Source organism: Chenopodium album, chromosome 11, assembly GCF_948465745.1.
Source record: "Chenopodium album chromosome 11, dcCheAlbu1.1, whole genome shotgun sequence".
NCBI lineage: Eukaryota > Viridiplantae > Streptophyta > Magnoliopsida > Caryophyllales > Amaranthaceae > Chenopodium > Chenopodium album.
Genome location: NC_137844.1, coordinates 12,725,485 through 12,751,052, shown reverse-complemented (window position 1 = coordinate 12,751,052; position 25,568 = coordinate 12,725,485). Strand labels below are relative to the sequence as shown.

Genomic DNA, 25,568 nt, shown 5'->3' with positions numbered 1-25,568 from the left:
TGGAGGGGCCTTCCTCGGCACAACCCCCGAGGCTAGTTTACGTGTGCTTGCTGTGCAGGAAACCCTCGAACCTACTTCACTTGGATCGAGCCCAGTCTTCAGCCACCTCAGAAGGACCTTGCCGAAAGTCCCATTGTTTCACCCAAAACAAAACTAACTGCAATTCAGTATTATTGCTAGTTCATGTTCTTTCATCAGAGCGAATTTCTAGTATGTACTTTGTATACTTGCCAAGATTGAAAATGGAAACCAATTTAAATATGTAATTGGCAAATTGAGTACATTCAAAATCTACGTCTCCAACTTCACATAACTATAGCTACTCCAATTTATCATAAAAACAAAAATTATCTTGTATAACTACTATATGGTAATTTTGTACACGTACAAAATCCATCATAGAACCAAAAATTATACAGGGTACAAAATTAATCATCACTATAGGTACTACAATTTATTTGTTTTTTATATCAATAAACGGGTTTAATAACCCGTTCACAAAGATAAACAAATTCGTGTAAGAATGTGGTATGCAATCTGTCAAAATAGGCATCAGTGTACAATTATGAGAAGAATTTTAGTTTCCACAATTGTTCAGTGTTGACGACCACTCAGTTCACTCTTTAGCTTCGGAAGCAGGGGAACCTCCACCAGTAGTTGGCCTACAAAGCACACAAAATGAGGGGTTAAGAGAAGTTACAAACGTATTTCAAGGAGACAAACTAGGAGCCGATATGATAATAACACGGCTAGAGTATGTAACTTACAAGCCAACAAACACTTTAAAAGCATCATAGATACCCCATTGAGCACCAGTAAGGGTTCCAATCATGACTATACGAAGGGGAAGGCCACGCGTAAATAAACCTACTAGTCCTAACTTCTTCACAGCCTGCAGAATTTAAAATGTGTTAATGGAGGCATAAAACTTTATTCTATTCAGAATTTGGTAATAAAAATGATTTTATAGAATAGAAAAAATACAGAATGATGTAACAAGTATGAAATTTGTTAACTTACATCAGCAACAGATGCACCTTTGGCATTGTTTAGGAAGGAAACTAAGTTGTCTGCAGGATGTGATACAACAGCACAAAATATTCCAGCAATATATCCACCAGCAAAGCTAACACCAAGCTGCATTGTCTTGCTACACTCGTCTTTAGGTGTCGGAATGGCATGCTTGTACATGAGTTCCACAATGGTCTCAAATGATGCAAACTTCATCATTGTATCTGCAATCAAAACCATGTCAAATTTTACCTTCCCATTACCGCCATACTACACCTAAATAAGTCATACTTCGTATATATGTAGTGCATGAGAGCTGAAGAAAAGAGATAACGAAAACCAATTAAAGGAAAATAAGTTTACTTACATGGAATTTGACGGCCCCAAAGAGGAACTTGTCCTTTGTACAATCTGTAAGAAAAAGTTCAATCTTATAGGTAAGATGTTGTAGCTTGATAATATTGCATGTTTTTTGACAAAAAAATAAGGAAAGGCCAATTGTTATTATACCCCATAACACCTTCAGATTTGATAAACTTAGGAAGACCATCAGACAGGCCTCGAGCAAAGCCAGGTTGAGTCTGCACACGAACTTTTACAGCCTCGAAAGGGCAAAGTGCAACATCAGCAATCACCTCTGCGGATGCAGAGCCAGCCAAGTATATCAGAGTTTTGTATTTGGCTGCATACTCAGGACCCGCGATATCTGAATAATACTTCTTGAAGAACTCATAGCCCCCCATTTTGAAAGCTCCTTGAGCACTGTAACCAAAAAAAGTTGGTGCCCAACCCTTGAACAACCCCTTAATCCCTTGCTCTCTCATCAAAATTCCAAATCCAGAGCTTATATTTTTATACTTTGCTGGATCAATCTGAACAATCAGGTAACTTTTTAAGTCTCCTCCATTAATGACTTAGTGTATGCACAAACAAAAATTAAATGTACGTACTCCCTCCACCCTTACACGGAATGGCTTATTAGATGGTTATGACATGATTAAGCCATTAAGTCACCGGAATCTGGTTGAAGGTAGCAATTGTACCAATTTTAGTGGTTTTGGGTAGTAATTAACAAAAATAAAATAAAATTACGGGTAATAATTTACAAAGAGCTCTATTATGAAGTAGTTAATGACAAAATTTCCTAGAAAAAAAAAAAAAAAAAAACATGAGACTCAAGTGCATAGACTATTTATTACATGAGGTGTGATTTGGTCAACAATTTAAGAGGTATTTTGCTGAAGCTGACCTCAAACAGTCAAACTTCTTGCAAAATATTCTAAGAAAAAGACTAAACAAAAACCCAACTTCTAAATTTACAACATAACAAAGTATTTTTCATCTTAGATTCTATGATATGTATATGTAAATGAACAGAGGCATAATATCAGTAGGACACCATAAAACTCGAATCAGAACAACAAAAAAGATGATTAAGATGAAAATTTACCTGCATATTACACTTGACAAGATCAAGAGGAGTAACAGCAGTATGAGTAAGTCCGCAACTAAGCATTCCACCAGCAGTACAAGCTGCATAGAATGCCGGCGAATACATCTTTATCTTTTCGCTAGGAGCAGCAACCATGATGCTATTCTTGGACACTACTCCATTTGTTGATGTTGATGATGAAGGGAAAAGAAAGTTGTTAGCCTTGGAGGAATCGTAAGTGGCATGATCAAATTGAAGAGAACTCAAAGACGAGGAGGAGGACGACGAAGAGGAGTATAGGAAGGAGGGGATCATCGAGGATTGATGAGAGGTCTCAGACATCACCATCTTTGTTTTTGCACTAAGTGTACAAGGTTAGAAAATAATGTAGGAAAGCAGCTGTAATAATATATATAAAACGGAATTGTATGAACATTCAAAGGGGCAATTTTTATTTTTGAATATATTTTGAAACGTGTTAATAAGTTCAGTTGTGTTTGTTGACCAAGAAAATTGGAAAACGTAAGCATGGAGTCACAATCTTGTTTCATGGATGTCGTCTTTAAAGACTCCTACTTTTCTCCAAAAATTTGGAAGGTCAACTTTGGCTTTCTCTAGAATGTTGCTTTTATACATAGTATACATGACTTCTTACATTCTGCGAAAGTTGTCGTTCAGCTTGATATACAACGATTGTATAAGATATTTGTTTAACCGGAGAAACATATAGGGTAACATGGCATTTTATAGATTTTGCGTGCGAATTCCCTCCAAAAGAAACATGCATGTAATTAGTCTTCAATCAATCGATGTACATGATACGCCCAACTTTGTGAGGTGTTTTACATTGATCTTAGGCAGTGATTATTACGAAGTACTTCCAAGAGTAACTTCGAATTTTGGCTCTCACGAAGGATTATAATCCAATTCCTGTGTACCACCAACAAATCAACTGTACAACTGGCTAGAGATAATGTACATGACATGGTAATAATTTAACACAAATGCAAATAATTAAATACGTAATTCTGCAAGAGTAGATAAGAAAAAGAGATTTTACATAGTGCATAAATCACTCCTCATCGTCTTCGTCGCCATCGTCTGGTAAGCCAGTATCGTCTCCTACTCCTTCAAGCAGCTGGTCAACATCCTCTCCAAGCTCCAACAGCCTAGCAGTAAGTCTCTCGACTTTGCTTTGCTCTTGTCCTAAGCAAACAAGTAAATCATTTAACTCTGCCTCGCTATCCTTCTGTGCTTCTTCCCTCGCTTCCTCTTTAATTGCCTCAATATCTGGGTAAGGTGAATCGCCCCCACTTCTTAAAGTCTTGACCTCTTTCTCTAGTTGGGAGTTGGCCTGTTCCAGACTGCAATAAGCATCGGATAAGCTCTTCAATTCAGACTCCATCTTACTAGCCAAATTCTGATACATGGAAACATCATTTCCAAGTTTAGCATTCTCATTCTTGAACATCTCAAGTCGCTGAGTTGCTTCTCGAAGTTCTCTGCGGTATGTCTCCACCTGGACTCTCTCTGACGGCCCACTAGTCTTTTGCTCAGACCCTGCGCCTGACATAGCCATGCCTTCAGCTAAGCTTGCATTACGGCCAAGGAGATCCTTCACGACACATAATAGTTCACAATTTATCAAAGCCATTTCCATTGGTTCCCAAATATAAAGTAATATAAAAGTGATGCATTTATATCATTATATGTCAAATTGGCAATTCTTAGTTTCTTATACTACAGAAAATACAAGATGATAGCTTCCAGATTATTAAAAATCCCCACTGCCACTCCATACACAAATATTTAAATAAATAAAAGAAAATTTTAAACTGGAAGGAAAGGAGATAGATAATGGCTTCAGGTTAAACTGTTTACCTGGATTTCATAGCACTGTTTCTCCACGAAGGTTTTAAGACGCTTAATATAATCCCCATCATTCTCCCCACTTCTTTGATCCAATTCAGCAGGAACAACTGCCACCTTTGCTTTTGGATTACTATAAACGTCGACAAATCTCTCTCTTATGTTAACCTCCAAGCTACTAACCATTGCAACAAAGCCAGCATCAAAGAGTGAAGCCAGAATTGGATGCACCTCATTGTCAGTTCTTTTATCCGTCACACTAGCATCATCTTGTTCGTTGTCAACATCCTCCATACTAGCACCATTGGATCTAGTCAAAGGTTTGTGCTGTTCAGAAAGCTTTCTGGAGGAAAACAGGAAGTTCTTTTGCATCTCATCGAACTTCAGAAAGAATGAGGTAAGCCCAGCTTTTTGACTGATTGCATCAACTATGCCGTAAGAATCTTTACCATTTTCAATACACTTATTGTACAGAACACACTCTCCCAAAAGGACAGCAGCTAGCCCCTGAGTGCATACTGTTGCAGATTGATTTGAGAGCAACTCAAGAAGATAGGTGAGATGGGGGCGTGCATCAAGAAAACAATTCACAGCACTAGGGCAATCAACAAGCCACACTATCAGAAGTTTTAGAATCATTTCCTGAATGTAAAGATCTGCTTTTCCATTTGACTTTCCATCTTTACTATCCATGGAAGAAGAAACAGCCAAGTACTTTACCATGCGGTGCATTAATGGCTCAGGGGTCCCCATAGACTGCATTGTTGCCCCCAGTTCAACTTTTAAAGCCTGAAATTTTTGTCAAATTAAATACACAATGACATGTAAGCATAACACAGGCCAAATATAAGCTAGAGAAGGTGAACTAGAACGGGCAACGAGGTAAGAGATAATGAGTTTTCCAGTGAGAACAGAAGTTTAGAACATAATATGATTAGTACAGAGAAAAAAATAAACAAGAAAATACACCTTCTCTTTGCACTGGGTGTTGTCCTTCAGCATATGAGACAAAACACTAGCAGCCCGTGCACATATCTGCACCAACAAAAATTAAATAAATAAATTGCTGACCATTTTATAAACCAAGTAACTATAGTAGAAAGATGGAGATTGAAGGAAGTAAAATAATACAGGTATATATGGTATGTATGAAGAGAACAGGAAAAATGTTTAACAAATATACTGTTTTCTCTATTTTCGATTTCTTCTCTATTATTTCATAGGAAAGGGAGGCTTAACTTTATATTTATTCTTATGGAGGTATTATAGTGAAAGATTGAGACATCAGCTAATACTTGGAGACCTACACAACCACCATATGCCATTTATGATGTCTGAGTGTCAACACTGCTGACCATTTTAGCAAGGTGTGGTTTGAGCATATGCAAGGTGAGTGACCACATAGGGCCCAAGGAAAAAGGGGCTTCAAATTTGGTATTTTTTTTATACTAGTACTACTTTTGATACATACAAAGAGAAAGCATGCGCATCATATGTAAAATTGTTGGGTTTTGGAGATGAATTTTGTATCCTGTTCTTAATTTTTAATTTTATCATAAAACTGATAACTTAGGGTTCGTTTGGCATCGATGTGGTATTCTGTTTTTTGGTTTTTTTATAATTCAAAATCGTATGATATATGTCATATAATAAATCAAAAGATGGTCAAACTTATTAAATTTATGATAATTTTGATAACTGACAACAAAAAAGTGAAAGAAAACACCTTTTTTTTGTTTTCTGTTTTTGGTTTTTTTTTGTTTTAAAAAAAATAGAAAACTAAAAATAAAAAACAATGCCAAACAAGCCCTTAGTACAGTTTTTTGTTTTGTTAATAAAAACTATCTTTGAATTTATGAATTAAAGGCCTGATTTTTAAAAATTGCACAGGGCCTTTGTCGTTGTTGGCATTCATAGCCCTGCTCCTGTACAGCAAGACTAACAGTTAAAGTCAAGATAGAATTCATGAAGTCAGTCACAAACATAGGCTTGCAAATTGGTACAAAGGCCATCAATGGATTGACTGAAAGCATAAACTCATATTGTGTTAGTTGTTACAGGTTCTTTTATAAACTACCGATATTTATCGAATATTACCTCAAGATCACCATCACTTTCACTCATTGACAGACCATGGAGCAGCATACTGCAAAACAGAGACCTTTTCTGAATAACTACCTTAATCCAACAATATTGCAAAGATATCAGATGAGAAATATAAATATCTCGCTGGAATGTCAGAAAAGAACCTTCCAAATGACATATTTACATCATCTTCTAGTGAAGCATGAGCCATCGACTGTGGCTGGGGTGTCAACGTGGATGCTAATAGTCGCTGACCATCAGGATTATTCTGTTTGAGGAAAGGTAACAAAAAATCATTTCCAACCATCAAGGCCCGTTTGGTAGCAGTTTATAAATAAAGGTAATGAAAATGAATTTAAATATAATTATGGCAAGCAAAATAACATCATAGTGTCTACAGTAATGCAATCTCATCACCAAACTTGTGTTTTTCTTTAAGAATGTCTATTACCACCTAATATCACACCACAAATAGAATGGTCGGTAATGAATATTTGTGAAGAAAAATTGATAATTTGGAGTGAACTAGCATTACCATGGGAATGGACACTTATTTTCCTTACATATAAATGTGAAAATTCAGTCCCATTTCCACCATTTATTACCAGTTTACCTCTTGCCAAACGGGCTATCAGTGACATACCGATTAAGTCTTCCCAAAGTAGTCCTAAAAGACTATATCCACTATCCATATTCCAGAAAGCTTTTGACCTAGGTAGCAGCCTTTTAGCACTACCTGTTTATCATATTCTCCATTTCTCCCTACTTTTTTTTCCCCACTCTTTAAAAAAAAAGAAACTATTATACCTCAGTTTACCTACCTCACAAAAGTTCTTGAAAACATAATCTGCATCAACAAACTCTTGCATGCTAGAAGTTCGTAAAATGATTCGAAGAATGGAATTTAAAGCAGGTTCTACTTGTGGTTCTTCTCCAAGAACTTTACCGGCAAGCTCATCAATGTTCTTAGGATGTCGAGCAATTATATCACCAATACAGTGTAGTGCCTGAAACAATTTAGCAACACTACTGTGAAGATTATGGTTACACACATCACCAGTAGAAGATAACAGCGGCAACAATATTAGGATCCGTTAGGAAGAATAACAACCAACAGAGAACCATAAGGAAGAATATATCATACCGCACAACGAACAGTAACAGGAGCCCATTGGCTTTCAACTCCTAGCATAAGGAGATAATCCAATATTTTTCTCTGCAATAAATGAGTAGAAGGTGTAATAAAAAGATTAATAAAAATTCTCTCTCAAGACAAGCTGAAACGAAAGTGCAATAAAAATAAGGGTTGGACAAACCTGAACCAAGACTGTTTTGTTGGTCATACTATTCGTATCTTTCCCTGCTTCAGTTTGTGGACCACTGGCTATCAGCAGATTAACAGTCTCCAATGTGCTGAGCAGATTTATTGTCTACTGGTATGATGGTTTTTAACAGGAGAATAAAAAATACCAGTGAGCCATTCAAAGTTAAGAACATAGTTAATTAAAAGTAAATAAATGTATCAGGTTACATAACTTTCCAACCTTTTGCTGTGTAAAGCTATAAGAGACTCCTCGAAGCCTCAAAAGTGATATTATAGGATCAAATCCCACTGTCTCCCTCAATAGAGTCTAATCCACGTATGTGAAAGGACATAGTTAGCAGTAGGATATGAAACCATACAACCAAATCAACAAATTCAATAGGAACTTACCTGATTAGAGGTATTGTTACGCAATATATTATTCAAGAGTTGAAGACAATCCTGCACAAAAATGACGTAAGCATAAGCTCTAAGTAACTTCAGAACTTTCAGGCAGTAAAAATAAGCAGTATCAGACAAAGAGAAGAAAAGGCATCAGGGCTCGTAGTTCAAAAAACTCAAAAGTTGTTCTGCAGCATCAGGTTACAAGGATGTGTTACTGCGAGGACTGAACATACCAAGTCCGAGTTCATAATAATCCAGTTTTTGGTTAGGGATCTAAGTCTACAATAAGATGACAAACAAGAATCTGAAAAGGAAAGGATAGCATAACTGATGCAATTCAGTGCAACTCTGCGGGGTTGTATTTCATGTTGCTAATAGTTATAAAGCATGACCGACACAAATTTAAGACAGCTATTCCTCTTATTTAGAGTGTTAGTATACAAATTTTCTCTTACTATAGTTTCTTTTGTTCAATGTAAAGAAGAAGAGCTTCCCAAAGTATGGAAATAAGCACAATTGCACACTGAGTCTGAGAATCAGCTCACCTGAACAACAACTCCACCATCCGAACCACCTTCCTCTTTCATAATGGTAAATATCTTCTCAAAAGCTCCTTCAAACACTACAATTTTTTGTATTTCCTACATAAAAGAAACAATTATTAGTAAACAAGATGCATCCTAACTGCTCAAGTGAAGCTTCAATGGGGAATTCCAACCTCAGCTTCACGAGTCAAGTACGTAAGGAGCAGCAAGGCCTCATTGCGTATAACCTAGCAGAAAGACCAGATAAAATGTTTCAGCAAGGCCCAAAAGAATATTGAAGGGAAGGCAAAACAAAAAGTAAAATGAGGAGGGAAACAGAAGCATTTTGGACATAGTATGTATAGCAGGCATTAAATAATATTAGAAAGCCGTATCCAGGGATTTAAAAAAAAAAAAAATTGTGGCACCCCAACTTAATCTCGGTAAAATAGCTAAATAAAACCAGTTATACATAATTATGTCAGATTTATGAGCTATTGCAAGAATATGAATCATTTCCAATAACACGTTACCTCACGATCCATCAGCATGTCCATCAGTCGAGTTATGCCACGAGGAATAGTCAAAATGGACTCTTGTAATCTGAACATAAGTGTATCATGAGTCACTATACAGCTCAAAATATAATACTTCCTCTTTTTTTTAATTGACAAGTTTTGACTTTTGACACTATTCACAAATTGTACTCTGACAAGCTTTTGTGATTTATAGCTACTACAAAACATAGTCATGTGGGATCTTGTTTGAATCGTTTCAATGTAAATTTTATTAATATCAACATTTTATAAATTTCAACATATTGAGATAATTAGAGATTCTCACCCTTAAAATTGTGTGTTGGCAAACATGAATAAAAAAATGTGTTAAGTAAAAAAGAACAAAGGAAGTATAGTATAAGAGGAAAAAAAAATACAGGTAGACAAACACCTGTTTAGCGAATTTGTGAGAAGAGCAGTTAATACTTGTAGGGTATAGTATCTTACATAGAAATCATCCTCCGCCTGAAAGGTGAAAAAAATTACACATTAAACAAGCAAAGAAGTCAGAAAATTATATGACTAAATGAATGAGAAACATAAACAGTTCTCACCAACAAGCTGAGAAGGAGAGATATATTGTCTACTTCTCTTGATAATAAATCAGCATTCAATTTGGATGGCTCCACTTCAATCTTTGCCATTTTTGCATGATTAAGAGGAGTCAAAGAACTAACAAGGGTTTCTAAAGCACCTCGAATCTGTATGCATCAACATTCTATTAGCAGCTATAAGGCTACAAAGAAAGTATCTAATGGACTCTGTTCAACTAAACCAACCAAAACTGTTATACACTGGAAAGTATGGGAAAAAAAGGCTCTATGTATTAAGCACAGTGTCAGATGTTAAGGAAAGAATTACAAAGATAATATGGTCTATAGTAATAGAACCCTAAATATTTGTGCCCATCACAACATGAATATCATTCAGGCAAAAGGAAAAATGAAACCAGTAGTTCAAAATGTGTCAAACTTCAGATATTCCCTCTGTTCTTCATTGACCCTTCTATTTTCCATTTAAGTGCACACCTCTTTTATCTTCCTAATTTTACTTTATTCCTTTCATGGAAAAGAAAATTTATTCTGTAACACTCCCTCACCCCACCACATGGTCCACTTATACTAATTAATAAAAATAAATGGATTACATACCCCCCCCCCCCCCCCCCCCTCTTTCTCCACCCCTAGTTTTTATTGCTACAATGAATAGGAAGATTAATGAGATGGAGGAAGTACACAGCTTGAACTTCAGAGTCACTGGAATTCCCTAAACTGCAGTAAGTTCAATATCCACCAGGGTGGAAAATTTGAGATCTTTCTCTTGTCATCTCAGTTAACTCAGTATAGAAGCTTTACTAGAAAGCATAATGTACAGAGACAAGTCTAGTGGAAAGATAAAAGAGGGAAAAACAATAGAAATTTATGTTTGAACAATCACAGGGAAGAACAATAAGGACCTTCATATACAGTGTATTTTGGATTCCAGGAAAGGATTGTAAGTATAATAATAGATATATTAATACACATTGAATTGAACCTAAAAAGATCCCACATAGTAATTTATTGTCAAAGTTATTGCCGACCTTATAAACTTGTATATAGCACTTAATATGGGATGGCAGGAGTTCATAAAATGAGCATATGATAGGTAAATACAACACTAGCAGCAGTATCATATACATCACCAACTGTTAGGAAAACAAATATCTAATAAAAGTGAGGAATTCAAACCATTTCTACATCATCTCGCTCATCCTTCAGCACACTTAGTAATACTGGCATGCCTGCAAACCCAAAAGAGAAAATATGAGAGAAATCAATCTAGCGTATTGCAGTCCAAGAAAGTTATACCACGAGAAAGATACCAACCCATTGCTCCAAAAGCTAGCTGTGCAGAATGGTTTTCTGCAACAACAGATTGAAGTTCAACCATTGCCATCCTTCTATCCTCAGCCTTTGCACCATTATTTATTCGATCAAGCAACCGTTCAACATAACTATCAACCAAAGAAAAATCAAAGATTTAGCATATACAATGAGGAGTGGAAAGATCACCAACTTGGCAATATTACATTTCAAAGAAATCACAGGCTCCAACTTACAAAAAACAACATCAATCTTTTAACGCTATTCATGCTTGCAGATACAGGAGAAACTTTAGGCTCTGCAGTTTCTGTCATACCTTTTGAGGCTCTGTAAAGGCCCAACTCTGCACCGCCACTTTTATTATCCCTGCCAAATTACCCCTTTTCTCTCCCCCGACATCAATTTTCAATTTACAGAGAAGTTCCCCGGTTATTTTGCAGGAAAATGCAATTGATGATAGAATGCTTAGCTAGATATGTCACAAAATCGTGGTACTTGGCAGAGCTAAGGGTGATGGAAAGAAGGAAAAATAGGGATAAAGTTACAAGCTTTTCTAGTGCAGATGCAAGAAGACTCAAAAAACATTTAATTTAGTTGATCTATGTAATTATTGGTTATGGATTATTTAATAGTTCAAAGTTGCAATTGCTTATTTGGACTAATTTAAGTTCATTAATGGACAACTTACGGGCACACATCTGTTTCATCTACCCTGTTTGACTTCAACACATTAACCTTTGCATGTTAGTTAGAATTACATTATTTTGGAGTTTATGGTAGTTAGAAATTATCTTGAGAGGCTTGTTCTCTCCAAAAGTGCTAAAACAAACTAAAAAAAATACTCATTAATAATCTCCACAATTTTTCTCTCACCGGTCTCCTCTTTATATAGAATTTTTTTCCTTCCTCTTTACGCTGATTTTAACAACTTATTATGCTTTGCCTACACTACTACCCCTATCTATTAGCCTAGTCTATTACATCCTTGTATAGTTGTATTATCTTTCCTTTCCAGGTCTTAATGCAAAAAAATCTACCTTCTTTCCCCAGCAACTTTCTGGCACAAATTTCCACTTCATTACAAACAATTCCTCTCCCCCTCCCAACAACCCACAAGGCTTCATCCAAATCATTCCCATTAAGGAACCAGCAATCTTTAGTCCAATAATACACCTTCCCATAACCTTCCATCTATAAAACTTTGATCTCCCTCTTTTCAGCACAATGATTAACCTCCCCAAATTGTCCATAAAAAAGTCATATGATCTACCCCAAAATCTTTAGCAATGGAATATTCTTATAGTAAACCTTTTACCTCAAATCCAACAGCAATATTCTTCATTTACCCACATAGTTTCAAGTAAGCCTATCAGGATTCAAGCATAAAACATAATGTACCACAGGATCAAACTTCTAATTCGCTGTCATAATGGGAGACAAGCTTTTCTTTATGCTCCTTGAAGACTAATTGCTATAATTGAAAGTGAAGGTTTCATCTGCCCATCATAGTCGGTCAGCTGAGCCTCAAAATGCATTCAGTTAAGGTTCTTGAAGAGTCATTCTGATAATAACAACTTCCTTCATCCGAAATCAATATCAAAATAATATAACAACGTAGGATATGACACTATTTTAATCAATGACCCTCCATTGAAATTCAATTATTCTCATATTCTCTTCATTAAACTTTAACAGAGTATATAGGGAAAACCAAAGACAAATCATAACTAATTTAGAAAATGCAACTTTTTACATACATCCTAAAATAGCTAATCTGACTATTATTTCCAAATGGAGGGAGAGGTTAGTTAAAATAAGCTATTATTCCCAGTATATTTCATAGAAAATGTATGTAAGTTAGCCACGGAAAAAATGCACAACAACTCACCTATCTTCATTTGAAGTAGCATTATCGTTTCCAAACACACGTCCAACAACTCCCTGTCAAGAAATTGCCACAATTTTAAAATGTTCTTAGTGCTGTCAAAAGATATTCAATATAAAAGACAAACAGAAATAGAAACTCCCAATGCTTACATCAACTACATGCATAATTAAGGAAACTCATTCTCCAAGAAAGTTCATAACTTTATACAGGACTAGTATACAACTTTTTTCAACTATAACAAAAAATTGCCCCAAATCTCCAACACATACAAACAGGGTCCCACCTAATTACATAAGGCTGAGTAAGGAAGTTGCGATGCAAAGCCTTATCCCATAGGTAATAAAAAAAAGTTCACAAAAACCCAAAAATCACCTAATTACATAAGGCTGAGTAAGGAAGTTGCTATACAAAGCCTTATCCCATAGGTAATAAAAAAGTTCACAAAAACCCGAAAATACACTCTAAGTTTATTATGCCCCTACTCAACACTGTGTTTGAGCTCAAATTGATCAATTCAATAATAGTATGATGCACAATTTATGATGCTGCAGTAGTGCCAATGATGCTGTCCTAGTGCCAAGAAAAGTAAAATGACTAATATCACATCCATCAATAATTACAATCACACCCGAAATCGCAGATGAAATGTGAATAAAAGTTTACAAAGATAGATGACTTATGCAAGAGGGATTAAGATGAACCTTATAGCCAGATACAAAATCCATCCTAATTAACCTGCCACTTCAACCGCGTTCGTGCTAACCTGAACATCAGTAATCACAGAAAAATGCAAATTAAAAATTGTAACCCCAAATCAATGAATTATTATCTATTATCAAAAAGTTAAATTTGGGGTCTTTCAACTCTTTAATTTCAAATTAAGCCCGTCCCTAAGCGAGGGCAAGAGGGGCAGCCACCTGAGGCCGAAAGAAGGTTCTAATTCTAGTTTCTTCCTGATATTAAGGGTTATATAAACCAAAGTCTGCAACACATTATCAACTAAATTTGATTCAATTGTCAAATTAACTCAAAAATTTACATTAAATTCATCTCGCTTAAGAATATGAATTAGATTCTAGCAATGAAATCAGTCGTTATGATCTTTCATAACTTGAATGATTATAATCAATACTACAATAATCCACCTTAGAAGATCCCTAAATTGAGTATACTGATAATTAAATCAACGATTAACACAACATCGTGAAATAATTTGAAATCTTACTTCAGAAGCCGCTTCAATTGAGGAGAGAAAGTTCAGAAGTCGCTTCAATGGAGAATTCAGGGTACGCTTCAATGGAGGAGAGAGGGGGGAAGGGTGTGCAGCGAGGCAGGGTAAGTTGGTGATGAAATAAGATCCAAAGGAGGAAAAAGTTTAAATTAACATGGAAGGAGTACAAAATCCCAGTTTAACTCTTTCCTCAAAAAATAAATCCTAGTTTAAGGCCCCGTTCTTTAAAGCTGCTCTGCTCCGCTTAAAAATAATACTTAATATTGAATTATTATAATAATAATTAATATTTAATAGTAATAATAAATAATTAATTTTAAAGAAGAATAATAATAATAAATAAATAATATTTAATAATAATAATATTATTAAAAATTAATATTTAATAATAATAATAATATTAAAAATTAATATTTAATAATAATAATATTAATAATAATTATTATAATATTAATAATAATATTTAATATTTAATAATAATAGTAATAGTAATAATAATAATGATTTATAATAATGATAATAACATAGAAAATCTATACTCGAGCGTTCAACTGGGCCCCTGACAAGATAGCTGAGGAATCACTCTGGATCTGATTTCTTTCTTAAATCCGATTTAGACTGACAGAAACCATAAATTTCATACCTAGTAATAATAATACTTATAATTAATAATATTCATTATAATAATAGTAATAATTAATTTTTTATAATAAAAATTAATATTTAAAGATAATAACTAATATTTAAAGATAATACCAATTATTAATTTTAATAATAATAATAAAATAATGTTTATTAATTTTTAATAATAATAAAAATAGTAATTAAATAATATTTAATAATACTAATAATAATAATTAATATTTTATAATAAAATTTAATGATTATAATAATAATGCGATAATATTAATAATAGTAATAATTGTAGTAGTAGTAGTAATAATAATAATAATCATAATCATAATAATTAATATTTAATAATAATAAAAAATAATTACTATTATTATTATAGTATTAGTAGTAGTAGTAGTAGTAGTAGTAGTAGTAATAATAATAATAATAATAATAATAATAATAATAATAATAATAGTTATAGTAATAATAATAATAATAGTAATAATAATAACAATAGTAATAATAATAATAATAATAAAATCTGCTCTGCTCTGCTGAAATCTACTCTGCTCTGTCCAGAAGCTCAAAAGAACAGGGCCTAACTCCGTTTGTTTATCACGAGGTCAAAAGTGTTTTAAGTGGTAAAAACTTTTTTCTTGTTTCCTTTTCTTTTGGCCTTTTGTTTTCAAAAAATCTAAAAATTGAAAATAAAAAACAATATCAAACATGTCTGAGTTAAACTTTCAAATACTGGTTTATTCCTTACTATCCTCTGTGATAAACAAGTTTTGTTTATCACGGAGATTAATCAGGGCGATGTAATAGCACGATTTTGTTTTTACAACTTCATATTATAGAACAAAAAAAGAAATTAACATAAAGGATTACATAGGGAAGATAAAGAAGAACGAAAAAGATAGCACTGGTGTAGACACCTAAAAATGTCTCCTCAAAACCAAACCCGATGATGAACAACCTTTCATCACCATTATTGTTCGAGTTGAGTATTTAATCTTTGGAGTGCTTAAATCCATATTCATTCCCAATACATTTCATAAACCAATCCAATTCCTAGCTCATTTCCCTAAACCATAACTTACTTTCCACTTTTCGTGTCCACATCACAAAACTGAGAGAAACTGATTTTGTGGCCCAATAAATTTGATCCAATTATTATTTGGTTGGATAGGTCTTGAAATAATCTTTCCAACAATATATCATCAGCCCAATTCCGATTTAAAACGAAGAAGATATGATCAAAATACTAAACTCGGCCCAAAACCGACACCCTTTTACTAAAACGACAATATCTTAAAATCTAAAAATGACTCTGACCTGATTTTAATTGGGTTGGAAAGTAGACTTGATAAGCTTTCCAATGATATATTATATGCTTTATTCCGAGTTACAGATCAAAAGTTATCATAGTTTTAAAACGCGTAAAAAACTAGAATTACCGCGCATTAGCTAAATTGTCGCATCGCGGGGGATGATGACGTGGCACGGGGCCTGGTACCGTGACACGAAATTCTTCACCGTGTCACGGTGCTTTCCCGTGTCTTTTCTGCGTTTCTTTTGGAAAAATTGTACACCGTGACACAACGTCACGTGCCGCGCCACGGTGGACTTTGTCGCGTCACGACATTCTTTGCCATGTCACGGAACACATGCCGTGACACTGGATTTTTCCGTGTTTTCTCCGCATACACACCGCACGTGCTTTATCATTTTAGGGCAAAATAATGCACCGCGACATGGCAATCTGTAGCGTGTCACGGCACCATCTGATCGTGTCACGGCATACACTGACAGTGTCACGGCATCCCAAATTAGGGTTTTTATCTTTTTTAGGGTTCCGTGTGATTCCCTACTCATTTCCTCTATAAATACCCCCCTCCTTTCTGCAGTTCGGGGCACCAAAAAAATCATTCTCTCTTCCTCTCTTCTACACCAAAAAACATTCTCTTCTCTCTCTCTCTCTCTCTCTCTCTCTCTCTCTCTCTCTCATACTCTAAGCCTTAAACTTATATTCCTATTTACATCATTCATTCCTTAAGCACTCCAAGGAGTCCATACTTGACCTGAGGTTCCGTCTTTAAACCAAAGCGTGAAAGGTATAAATAACTAAGGGTTTGGACCAAATCAACTCTACATTTATTTAATTTAATTTCCATTTGATTAATATTTTTATTGAAGTTATTAACAATTTATTCATGATGTAACAATTTTAAGGAACGCGCGTAATGTGAGTAATTAATTAATTTAATTACTTATTTTATTTCTATATTGCTAGTATCATGATTAGGTTAATTTATATTTGATTTGACTAACGTTATTATGGTTGAATTGCTTCCAATATTAATGTTTATTCTGTTATATTATTGATCACCATATTGCATGTTTAAAGGGAATATGTAATTGAAAATCACGACTAATAAGATAATTTGGACGACCGGCTTAGGTTCCTTTTTAATCTTGTTGTTTAATTAAGTGATCACAAATATTTTAGAATTATATGTTGCATTAAATTCAACCAATTTAGCATAATAGTAGTTTGGAGCAAATTGAATCTTTGCTTGCATGCCGTTGAGATCGCAGGAATCACTTTTCAATATAAGAATCAAGTAGAGGCCAATACGGGTGAATGTGACTCCATGACTCACTTCGTACCATCATCCCCGATCCTCCTTTTGTGGTTCCGAACCATATGGAGTTAGTAATCTCATGGATTATGAATGGGTTGTAACCTTCACGGGTCAATCATTGTTGCCTTTCGTTGTCCCTTTATCATGGTTGCCTTTTATGATATGTGAACGGTTTACAAGTTCCTTAAAAACTTATTGGCGGCTCTCTACTTTCCTTGTCCCTAATCGTATTGTGTCAATTCCCACTTTCTAGTGCCAAGCATATTCACACATGTTTAATGTATGCGCACTTCAAACGACGCCTACAATTGGTTTGCTAGAAGGTAAGCTCGGTTAACCTTATCTCTATCAACTGTGAAGATATATGGCATTATGCTGAAAGCTCCTTCCCACTTTTCAGACTATTGTCGTCCAGTGTATCTCCATGTTAGCATATCCTTATGGATTAAGGAATTAACTAACATCGTCAAGTCCCTCCACCGTAAAAAGTAGAAAGACAGGCAAACCCTTTCGAATGAATAGCCGATTTCGCAACTCTAGAATTAACCCCCGCTTGTTCAAAAGAAGTCGCAGTCAAACCTGTCCCATAAGTGTTAATACCTTTGTGCCAAGAGACATCAACACGAACTATAGCTATTAAAGGAGTAGCCCTAAAATGAAGGGAATGGTTCTCCACTCTTAAGGAAACCTGTAAGAACCCATCAGGAGGTACATGAATATCCTCATCATATACCCTTAAAGTGCCCACCGAGCTTTCAAACATCTAGGTTCAAGAAGTCATGAAAATATTGTAGTGCAAGATTGAGATTTGAAATATAGCTCCTCAAATAACCATTTCCCCCTTCAAAGACCCACTTGTCCATATAGACCACGTCGTAGCAACAATTCTTTATGTTCAACGGTTTCTAAAGACCATCTTGACTATAAACAGTAAGATATAGGTTTTAATATCCACTACTCTTGCAAAGAAGTATACCTAATTTATTTTCTGCAGTCTGATTTACCACAATTATCTCAAGCATACCAAGGTATAGAACAATCCAAAAAAAAGATAATGAACATTTTTCTATTCCCATGTCACAATAACCACACAAACCATCAACATTCAAACCTCTAGTTAGGAGGTTTGCTTTAATTGGAATACCATTAATAGCTAATTTCCATTTATAGATGTCATTTTGGTGGGATTTTCAAATGCCATATGATTTTATAAACATCAAAGGCTTTCTTTTATATGTGATGCTTCCATGCTTCCATGCTTCCATTTGAATATGCAAGAAAAGCATACCTAGACTTAAATGTATACCTTCTAGAAGAGTGTTGAGGCTAATAGAGAAAACCATTTCAACGTGTATGTTGCGGCAAATCTATTGTGATTCAGATCTTTTGTGCACTGTCCTATTCAAAGTGCTCCCAAATAATTCCTACATCTTACGTATAAGATCTATGTTCAATAAGATTAAAAATTGTCCACTTTGCACTTTTGTCAAAGGCTTTGATTAGACTAACCACACGAAGTGATATCATGAACACAATTCAAACTAAGGGCTAAAATACCCTTACAAGACACAATTTTGCAAGCAAATCCTTTACTCATTTTGAGAGAAAAATTATGCATACTCTTCCGCACCCAAGAAAAAGTAGGGATCGGAGTTTCTTCCTAGTGTATTCCCCGTGCACAATAGGCAAGTGAAATTTGCATTGTAAACCCTTGACGCCATAAGTTGTGGGTTAGTATGCATCCTTTGAACCTATTTAAAGAGAAAAGCACCATTATACACATTTACACAGCGGATACCTAGTTAGGCCTTCTATACTTTTAGATAGCTATATCGTTTGTCTGTTAACCCAATGTATTCCCTTATCACCACTCTTTGCCCATCAGAACCTAGTGATAAGTGAATCTAGCTTATTCGCAATTACCAATGGCAATTTGAAGTATTTCATAACATGAAAAGAAATACCCAAAAGAACATAGTTAATAAGGATTAATTTTGTGTTTTCAGATAGATTGCATTGCACCCAAATTAAAAGATAATTTTCTTTATAACTTGTTCATCAACAAGGTAAAAGAAATATTGCAACTTTATTTGTTCCCCATAAATTCTATTGAGACTCCTAATAAATGTTTTTCAATACTCTTTGTAAACCATAAAATTCAAATCTGTAAAATACAAATAAAGAGGGGATAAAAATTTATGGAAACAATGATTTCATTGATAATATGTAGGTTATAATTCCCGTATATCTCTTAATTCCTCTCTCTAAAGGGATAGAGTTTTGATGTGTTTATAGTATGGGGCCTTGTCGGCTTAATCAATACTGTATACCTACAATGTTTGGTAGTAGTGAGAAGATGAGATCTTTGTGACTTATTCTATCTGAGCCTAGTTAAAACCCTAAGAACAACCCACTTTATATAGAGAGTCGTAGAGTCATAAACAAGATAATTATCAAATATTCTACAAGCATCTGAAGAAAATATCTCAATTTTTTTATATTATCCTTTTAATTACATATTTCCGACACCTAAAAATTAACAAAATTTTCGTGTCAACAATACCAGGACCCTTAGGATATCCTTAAAGGATTCTGCCAACTCCAGGGACACTGACGGGCTAAATTTGACAAAAGATTTGCTAAAATTAATCTGCTGATTCGAAGCCTTGCCAAACTGTGAAAGAATGTCTGCTATAGTAATACAAGAATTAATCTATGTTGATCTTGAAAAAGAAGATTGCATCATCTGCACACACACACAAAAAAAAAAATGCAAGATAGATGGTGCTCTCCTTGAAATTATATTGTCCTCTCTCCTCCTTCCTTTCTTCCTAAATCCTAGCCTCCATTGTCAATTTTTAAAGGGGCTTCCATCCTAGACAGGCTTTGAAAGACAAGGGTTTTTCGACCTCTATCGAATTCGATGGACAAATTTCTTAGTTTTAAATTTGTGATAGTAAATCGAATGGATTGTCGTGAAATTGTTTCATTGGTGAAAAACTATGCAAGATCGTCAAGGTTATCAAGTTTTTGAATACAATCATTAAATTAATTAGAAGTATAACATCCTCTCGGCTACAAAAGATCGTTAGATTGCTTATCTCTCCAACAAGTTATAAGACTGTATTTTCCAGCGATATAAGCGAGGAGATGCTCCACAATAACCTTTTTTTATTGTTAGAACGAAGATATTCTCATGAAGCATTTTGTGCGAATAATAGAAATGGAGAATTGAAGAAAGAAATCATTTAACGTACATGACAATTACCTTTTCATTTGTTTGGTTCAACTATAGAAAGGAGAATCTTTTAAACCTAACTCTCTTTTCTTTGTATGGGGAGGGTAAGGATTAGTTTACATTGGGTTTTAGAGAGGTAACAATATAAATAGGTGAAAATCATTATCTCTAGGTAATGGTAATTTTTACATACCCATGCCTTCTAACCAAACACATGATAGCAGTAACGGTTTAATTGAATATATTTCCAACCCTGAACACACACTCTTACCAAACATGTTCTTTTTCTAACAGAAAACTAAACATGTTCTTAGTATTAGTTATTCTTTTGATTTTATTCCGTCATGTAAGAAGAGATGGTAATAGTGTAGCTCACCATCTTGATAAGGTTAAGCCCTCTGGTGTACTGTTGAACAAGTTTGGGTTAATCACACCCCAAATAATGTTTTCTTGTATGTTTTGATGGATAAATTACTATCGATATATGATATAATAAGGCTCCACTTTTCTTTACAAAAAAAAAAAAAAAAAAAAAAAAAAAAAAAAAAAAAAAAAAAAACTAATTGTTATGATTAAATTAATTATTAATCAATATGTTTCTAAAAGTTCTTACACTAAGGGCCTGTTCTCATACGTTGAATTTCAGTTCAGTTCAGTTCAGTTTATGTTCACTTCAGTTCACTTCACTTCACTTTACTTAAGTTCAGTTCAGTTCAGTTTATTTTCAGTTCAGTTTATTTTCAGTTCAGTTCAGTTCAGTTCAGCTGAGTTCAGCGTATGAGAACAGGCCCTAACTATATATTGGAAAGGACTACTCTAATAAAGCATTACTTTGGTAAATACTTTGTATATATAATATGATTAATTTTTTATGAAAACAAAAAAATTATTAGTTGTTTTTTGTGTTTTGTTTTTTTTATGAAAAGTATTAGTTATTATTTTTCTTTTTTCAAAACACAAGGTGTAATATTGGACATAGCTTTCATGCTTCTCAAATACCAGAGCACAACTTTAAACAATTATACCTTTGAATGTCATTTACTAAAAACTATAAGAATTCTATATATTTACAAGTATAATACACAAAGTGACGAAGAATTCAATATTTTTACAAAATAATCACAAATGAAAGTCAAAGGGTATTATGTGATCGAATAATTTAGTTTTCATATATCATATTCCAAGTAAGGTGCATTCTTATTGAATTAAATTATTTTAACTTTAGTTTAAATTAAGTTTTCTCAAATTAAATTATTTTCACTAAATTAAAATTGTTTTTATTGAAGTGAAATTATTTTACTAACAATATTCTATTATATTTGTTCTTCAAAATTACTGATTTTTATGAATTCAAAATTATTTAAACTGAATTAAACTTAATTTTTTCGAACTGGACTTACTTTTATTGAACTACAATTAATTTTACTAATACTACTCAGTGTTTCATTTAGTTAAGCATGGAGGTAGTAATTTAAAGTTAAAAGAACGGAGACTAAGGCCCGTTTAGTCCACCTGATTTTTACTTATCTGATCTGATCTGGTCTGGTCTGGTCTGATCTGATCTGATCTGGTATGATCTGATCTGGTCTGATTGTCTGATTTGACCAATCTTTGACCTTAAGTGTACGATAATCTGTAAGGCAAAAAAATATCAAGTGTGATCTTGTTATATTCGTAATAATGTGTATTTTATTAATATGTAATTTTCATAATTTTTTTCATTATAAAATTAAAGATATTTAGCGATAAAAAATTGCACATAAAATGATTTGATCTAAACTTATTTTTTCTAATATGAATAAAAATAAGGTGAAGTAAATAAAGCCTAACACCAACAACTAGGAGTATATTTTAGGTACCTAACCATTTTTCATGTACATAGAATAATAATCATGTTGAAGCGCTCAGTCAATATGAACATTGACCAATTTAAGTTTGAAAAATAAGGCAAATGTATGCATGTAATCTACACCCAGACCCGGTCAACTTGGTGACCAATTCTTAATTACCTATTCTTAATTAGCAGCTCCATGTTAACAAGTATAAATTTGCACGAAACCGATGATCACTTTTTATTTGTACCTTTGCTTCTAAATAAATCTAGCTAATTATTAATTCTTGTATATATATTTTTTGTATATATTATATAACTCGATCTCCATGTCATACAATTGTCCACGATAATAATGAGTTCTATTGGCAGCGATCAAGAGTTACGTTCGTCGGTGATGGTGATGCCAGGACATCGTCGTACTGGCTCGGGTTTTGCCACCTCGAAACGAACTCGTCGAAATGGTGCTGAGAAGTCAGATGCTCAAAGGCGTTTGGCTCAGGTTATTGCTAATAATCCGACTCCAACATATGATGTTGTTTACGATGACGACAACGACAACGACGATGACTGGGATCTTGGCTTGCAGTTTGAACCTCCGTCTATGGTATGTATAGTTGTACTTCTACATTACTAAGCTAGTTCCTATTAATCTATAATTGATTAATCGAAGTGCCTTACGCCCTTACAGCATGCCTAGTTTAGCTTATTTAATTTTGCAACGACCTCGCCTAATATATGGTTTGAAATATAGGTGGTTAAACCGTTAAATTAGAAACTTGAATATTTGGCCAGTTTTTTCATTTTGGTGACTATAGTTTGAAATATAGGTGGTTATATATTAGAAACTTAGAATAGTTGGCCAGCTTTTTCATTTTGGTGACTTTATTATTTCTGATAAGGTCAAGGTTTGAATCTCAATATTATATTTCAAAAGAAAATTTCCCTTAATCTTTCCATTATTGTAAATATAGACTTAATGTTTACTTGGCTGGTTAAGTGGTAGTAATATTACTCAGTACGTTGTAGATTACATTGCATGCATCTATATGTTGGCCCTTATGGTATCCTAAATTGAAATCGAAATCTGTTAGAAACAGCAGTTTCCAATTTCGGGTAGCAAAATAGAGAACCTGTTCCAATGAGTTCCAGTTCAGGTTCTCAATTTTTGGATCCAGAACCTGTAGGGTACCTGTAACCTGATAAAAATATCACTTAAATTCAAAATGTACATTAATTCTAACCTATTTAATTTATAAAATGATAAATATCAAAATTACAAGGAAATTTTGAATTTTAACACCACAAAAAAACGAAAAAAATAGTTTTTAACACTACAAAAAAAAAAATACTTTTATTCTAACACCTCAAATTTTTTAAAAAAATTGGCTTTTATTACCACTTAATTAATTCTTGGATGAAATCCGTTAGTGAACCTACAATGCCACGTGTCAGCATATTATTGGTCCAGAACAATAAAAAAAATTAAAAAAACCCTAAACTACCCCAGCCACCCACCCCCTCCCCCTCTGTGAGCCCCACCACAAGCAGCGTGTCGTCACCATTCTCTCACCTTGACAGCTCAGGTCCTAGCCCCAACCACTGGAAAATCCCCTCCTTCCCTCCCTCCCTCCCTCCCTCTCCCCCTCCCCAAAATCGACAGCCCTCCCCTACGGCCATCATAAACAACCGCTGTTTCACAAAACCCTTAAAAACGGTCGGTGGTGGTCGAAATCGACAGATTTAGGGTTGAAATGGTCGATTTCGGCCGTAACTAGCGTTTGTGGTCGTTCGTTTTAGGTTGTTTGAAAAACGAACCGCCATTTTTTGTGGCCGTTGGGGATTAATCGTCGATTTAGGGGAGGGGAAAAGGGAGGGAGGCGCTTTTCCGATGGCTAGTTGCGCTGGGGCTGGGAACGGGAGGGTTAGGGTGAGGATTTGGTGGTGGCGTGCCGTCGACGGTGGGGCTAGGGTGGCTAGGTTAGTTTTAGGGGGTTTTTTTCCTTTTTTTTTAAAAAAAACTAATTACGTAGCAACACGTGGCACAATGGACCCCATTTAACGGAAATTTAAACGGCAACTGGTAAGTGGTGGTAAAAGCCAAATTGAAAAAAAAATTGTGGTGTTAAAATAATGGAAAGTATTGTGTAGAACGGACTCACGTGAATCCGGTCATACAAACAGAAAAAAAAAAATCTTATTTGTCAAAAATTAGATAATATTGGTCAGATATTAAGTTATAAATATCATATATTAGATTAAAAGTGTCAGAAATTAGATAATAATGGTCAAATATTAGATTATAATAGTCAGATATTATATTATAATTATTAGATATTATATTGTAATTGTCAGAAATTAGATTATAATTATCAGATATTAGATTAAAAGTGTCAGAAATTAGATTATTATAGTCAAATATTGGTTTATAAGTATCAGATATTAGACAATATTGATTAGATATTAGACAAAACTAGGTTAGATCTCGTGCCATGCATGGTGGTCTATAGTTATATATATATACTTATAGATTATTGATTGATAAGTATTATAATAAATTTGTCGAAGAATAATATATTATGTGATAGGTTAAGTTGGTAGTTGCATTTTTTTTTTTAATTGTAGCATCTAATATACAACTAAAAGTCTAAAACAAAAGTAGGCAAAAAATCTGAGCAATTTTTTTTTTCTTATTGTGAAACAAGTCACAAATTATTTTAAGAATATAATTTTTGTTTATGGTTGCCCAAATTTTTTTAAGAAAGATTTGTGAAATCTTTTTATTTTGGATATAGTAATTACTATATTAATATAAAATATGTATAAAAATAATATTATATTTGGTAAATGATTGGTTTCCTTAATTAATACTTCGTAATTTTTTTTAATAAATAAAAAAAAATAACTAAAGACACACAAGAAAATGACACGTGTCATTGCTGGTGTGTCTTTTAGTATATAGTATGGATTGATTTCAATACAATTCCATAGAACCTTCTGAGCCTTTACTAGGCAATAAAGGTACACCCCAAATGGAAATATTACCCTCGTAATCTCCTTCAATCTTTG

At 33.9% G+C, this 25,568-nt stretch overlaps 2 protein-coding genes across 2 annotated transcripts; both read right to left on the bottom strand.

Annotated features, from left to right (window-relative positions):
• Positions 1–279: 279 nt before the first annotated feature.
• Positions 280–2,833, bottom strand: LOC145568606 (mitochondrial phosphate carrier protein 3, mitochondrial-like). Its single transcript, XM_081628037.1, has 6 exons — positions 2,462–2,833; positions 1,522–1,883; positions 1,379–1,422; positions 1,021–1,235; positions 768–892; positions 280–662 (listed from the first exon to the last, which is right to left on the bottom strand). The coding sequence occupies exons 1-6, from the start codon at positions 2,789–2,791 to the stop codon at positions 617–619; spliced, it is 1,122 nt and encodes a 373-aa protein (XP_081484163.1). The 5' UTR covers positions 2,792–2,833; the 3' UTR covers positions 280–616.
• Positions 2,834–3,330: 497 nt separating this feature from the next.
• LOC145567405 (golgin candidate 6-like) lies at positions 3,331–14,297 on the bottom strand. The gene is made up of 20 exons (XM_081626674.1): positions 14,165–14,297; positions 13,641–13,702; positions 12,940–12,992; positions 11,055–11,182; positions 10,917–10,969; positions 9,741–9,887; positions 9,578–9,651; positions 9,163–9,232; positions 8,824–8,877; positions 8,651–8,746; positions 8,112–8,162; positions 7,942–8,028; positions 7,714–7,827; positions 7,542–7,613; positions 7,219–7,404; positions 6,562–6,665; positions 6,410–6,458; positions 5,282–5,347; positions 4,325–5,101; positions 3,331–4,058 (listed from the first exon to the last, which is right to left on the bottom strand). The coding sequence occupies exons 2-20, from the start codon at positions 13,662–13,664 to the stop codon at positions 3,516–3,518; spliced, it is 2,748 nt and encodes a 915-aa protein (XP_081482800.1). The 5' UTR covers positions 13,665–13,702; positions 14,165–14,297; the 3' UTR covers positions 3,331–3,515.
• Between the last annotated feature and the right edge of the window lie 11,271 nt (positions 14,298–25,568).

Excerpts from the sequence above, each read along its gene's own strand:
- LOC145568606 (XM_081628037.1), bottom strand. The coding sequence starts at position 2,791 with ATGGTGATGTCTGAGACCTCTCATCAATCCTCGATGATCCCCTCCTTC. Across the intron at positions 1,884-2,461 it reads TTGTCAAGTGTAATATGCAG|ATTGATCCAGCAAAGTATAA; the intron begins GTAAATTTTCAT and ends CTGATTGTTCAG. Across the intron at positions 1,236-1,378 it reads TTGGGGCCGTCAAATTCCAT|ATACAATGATGAAGTTTGCA; the intron begins GTAAGTAAACTT and ends TTTTGATTGCAG.
- LOC145567405 (XM_081626674.1), bottom strand. The coding sequence starts at position 13,664 with ATGGATTTTGTATCTGGCTATAAG. Across the intron at positions 12,993-13,640 it reads ATTTTGTATCTGGCTATAAG|GGAGTTGTTGGACGTGTGTT; the intron begins GTTCATCTTAAT and ends ATTTCTTGACAG. Across the intron at positions 8,747-8,823 it reads ACTTGACTCGTGAAGCTGAG|GAAATACAAAAAATTGTAGT; the intron begins GTTGGAATTCCC and ends TCTTTTATGTAG.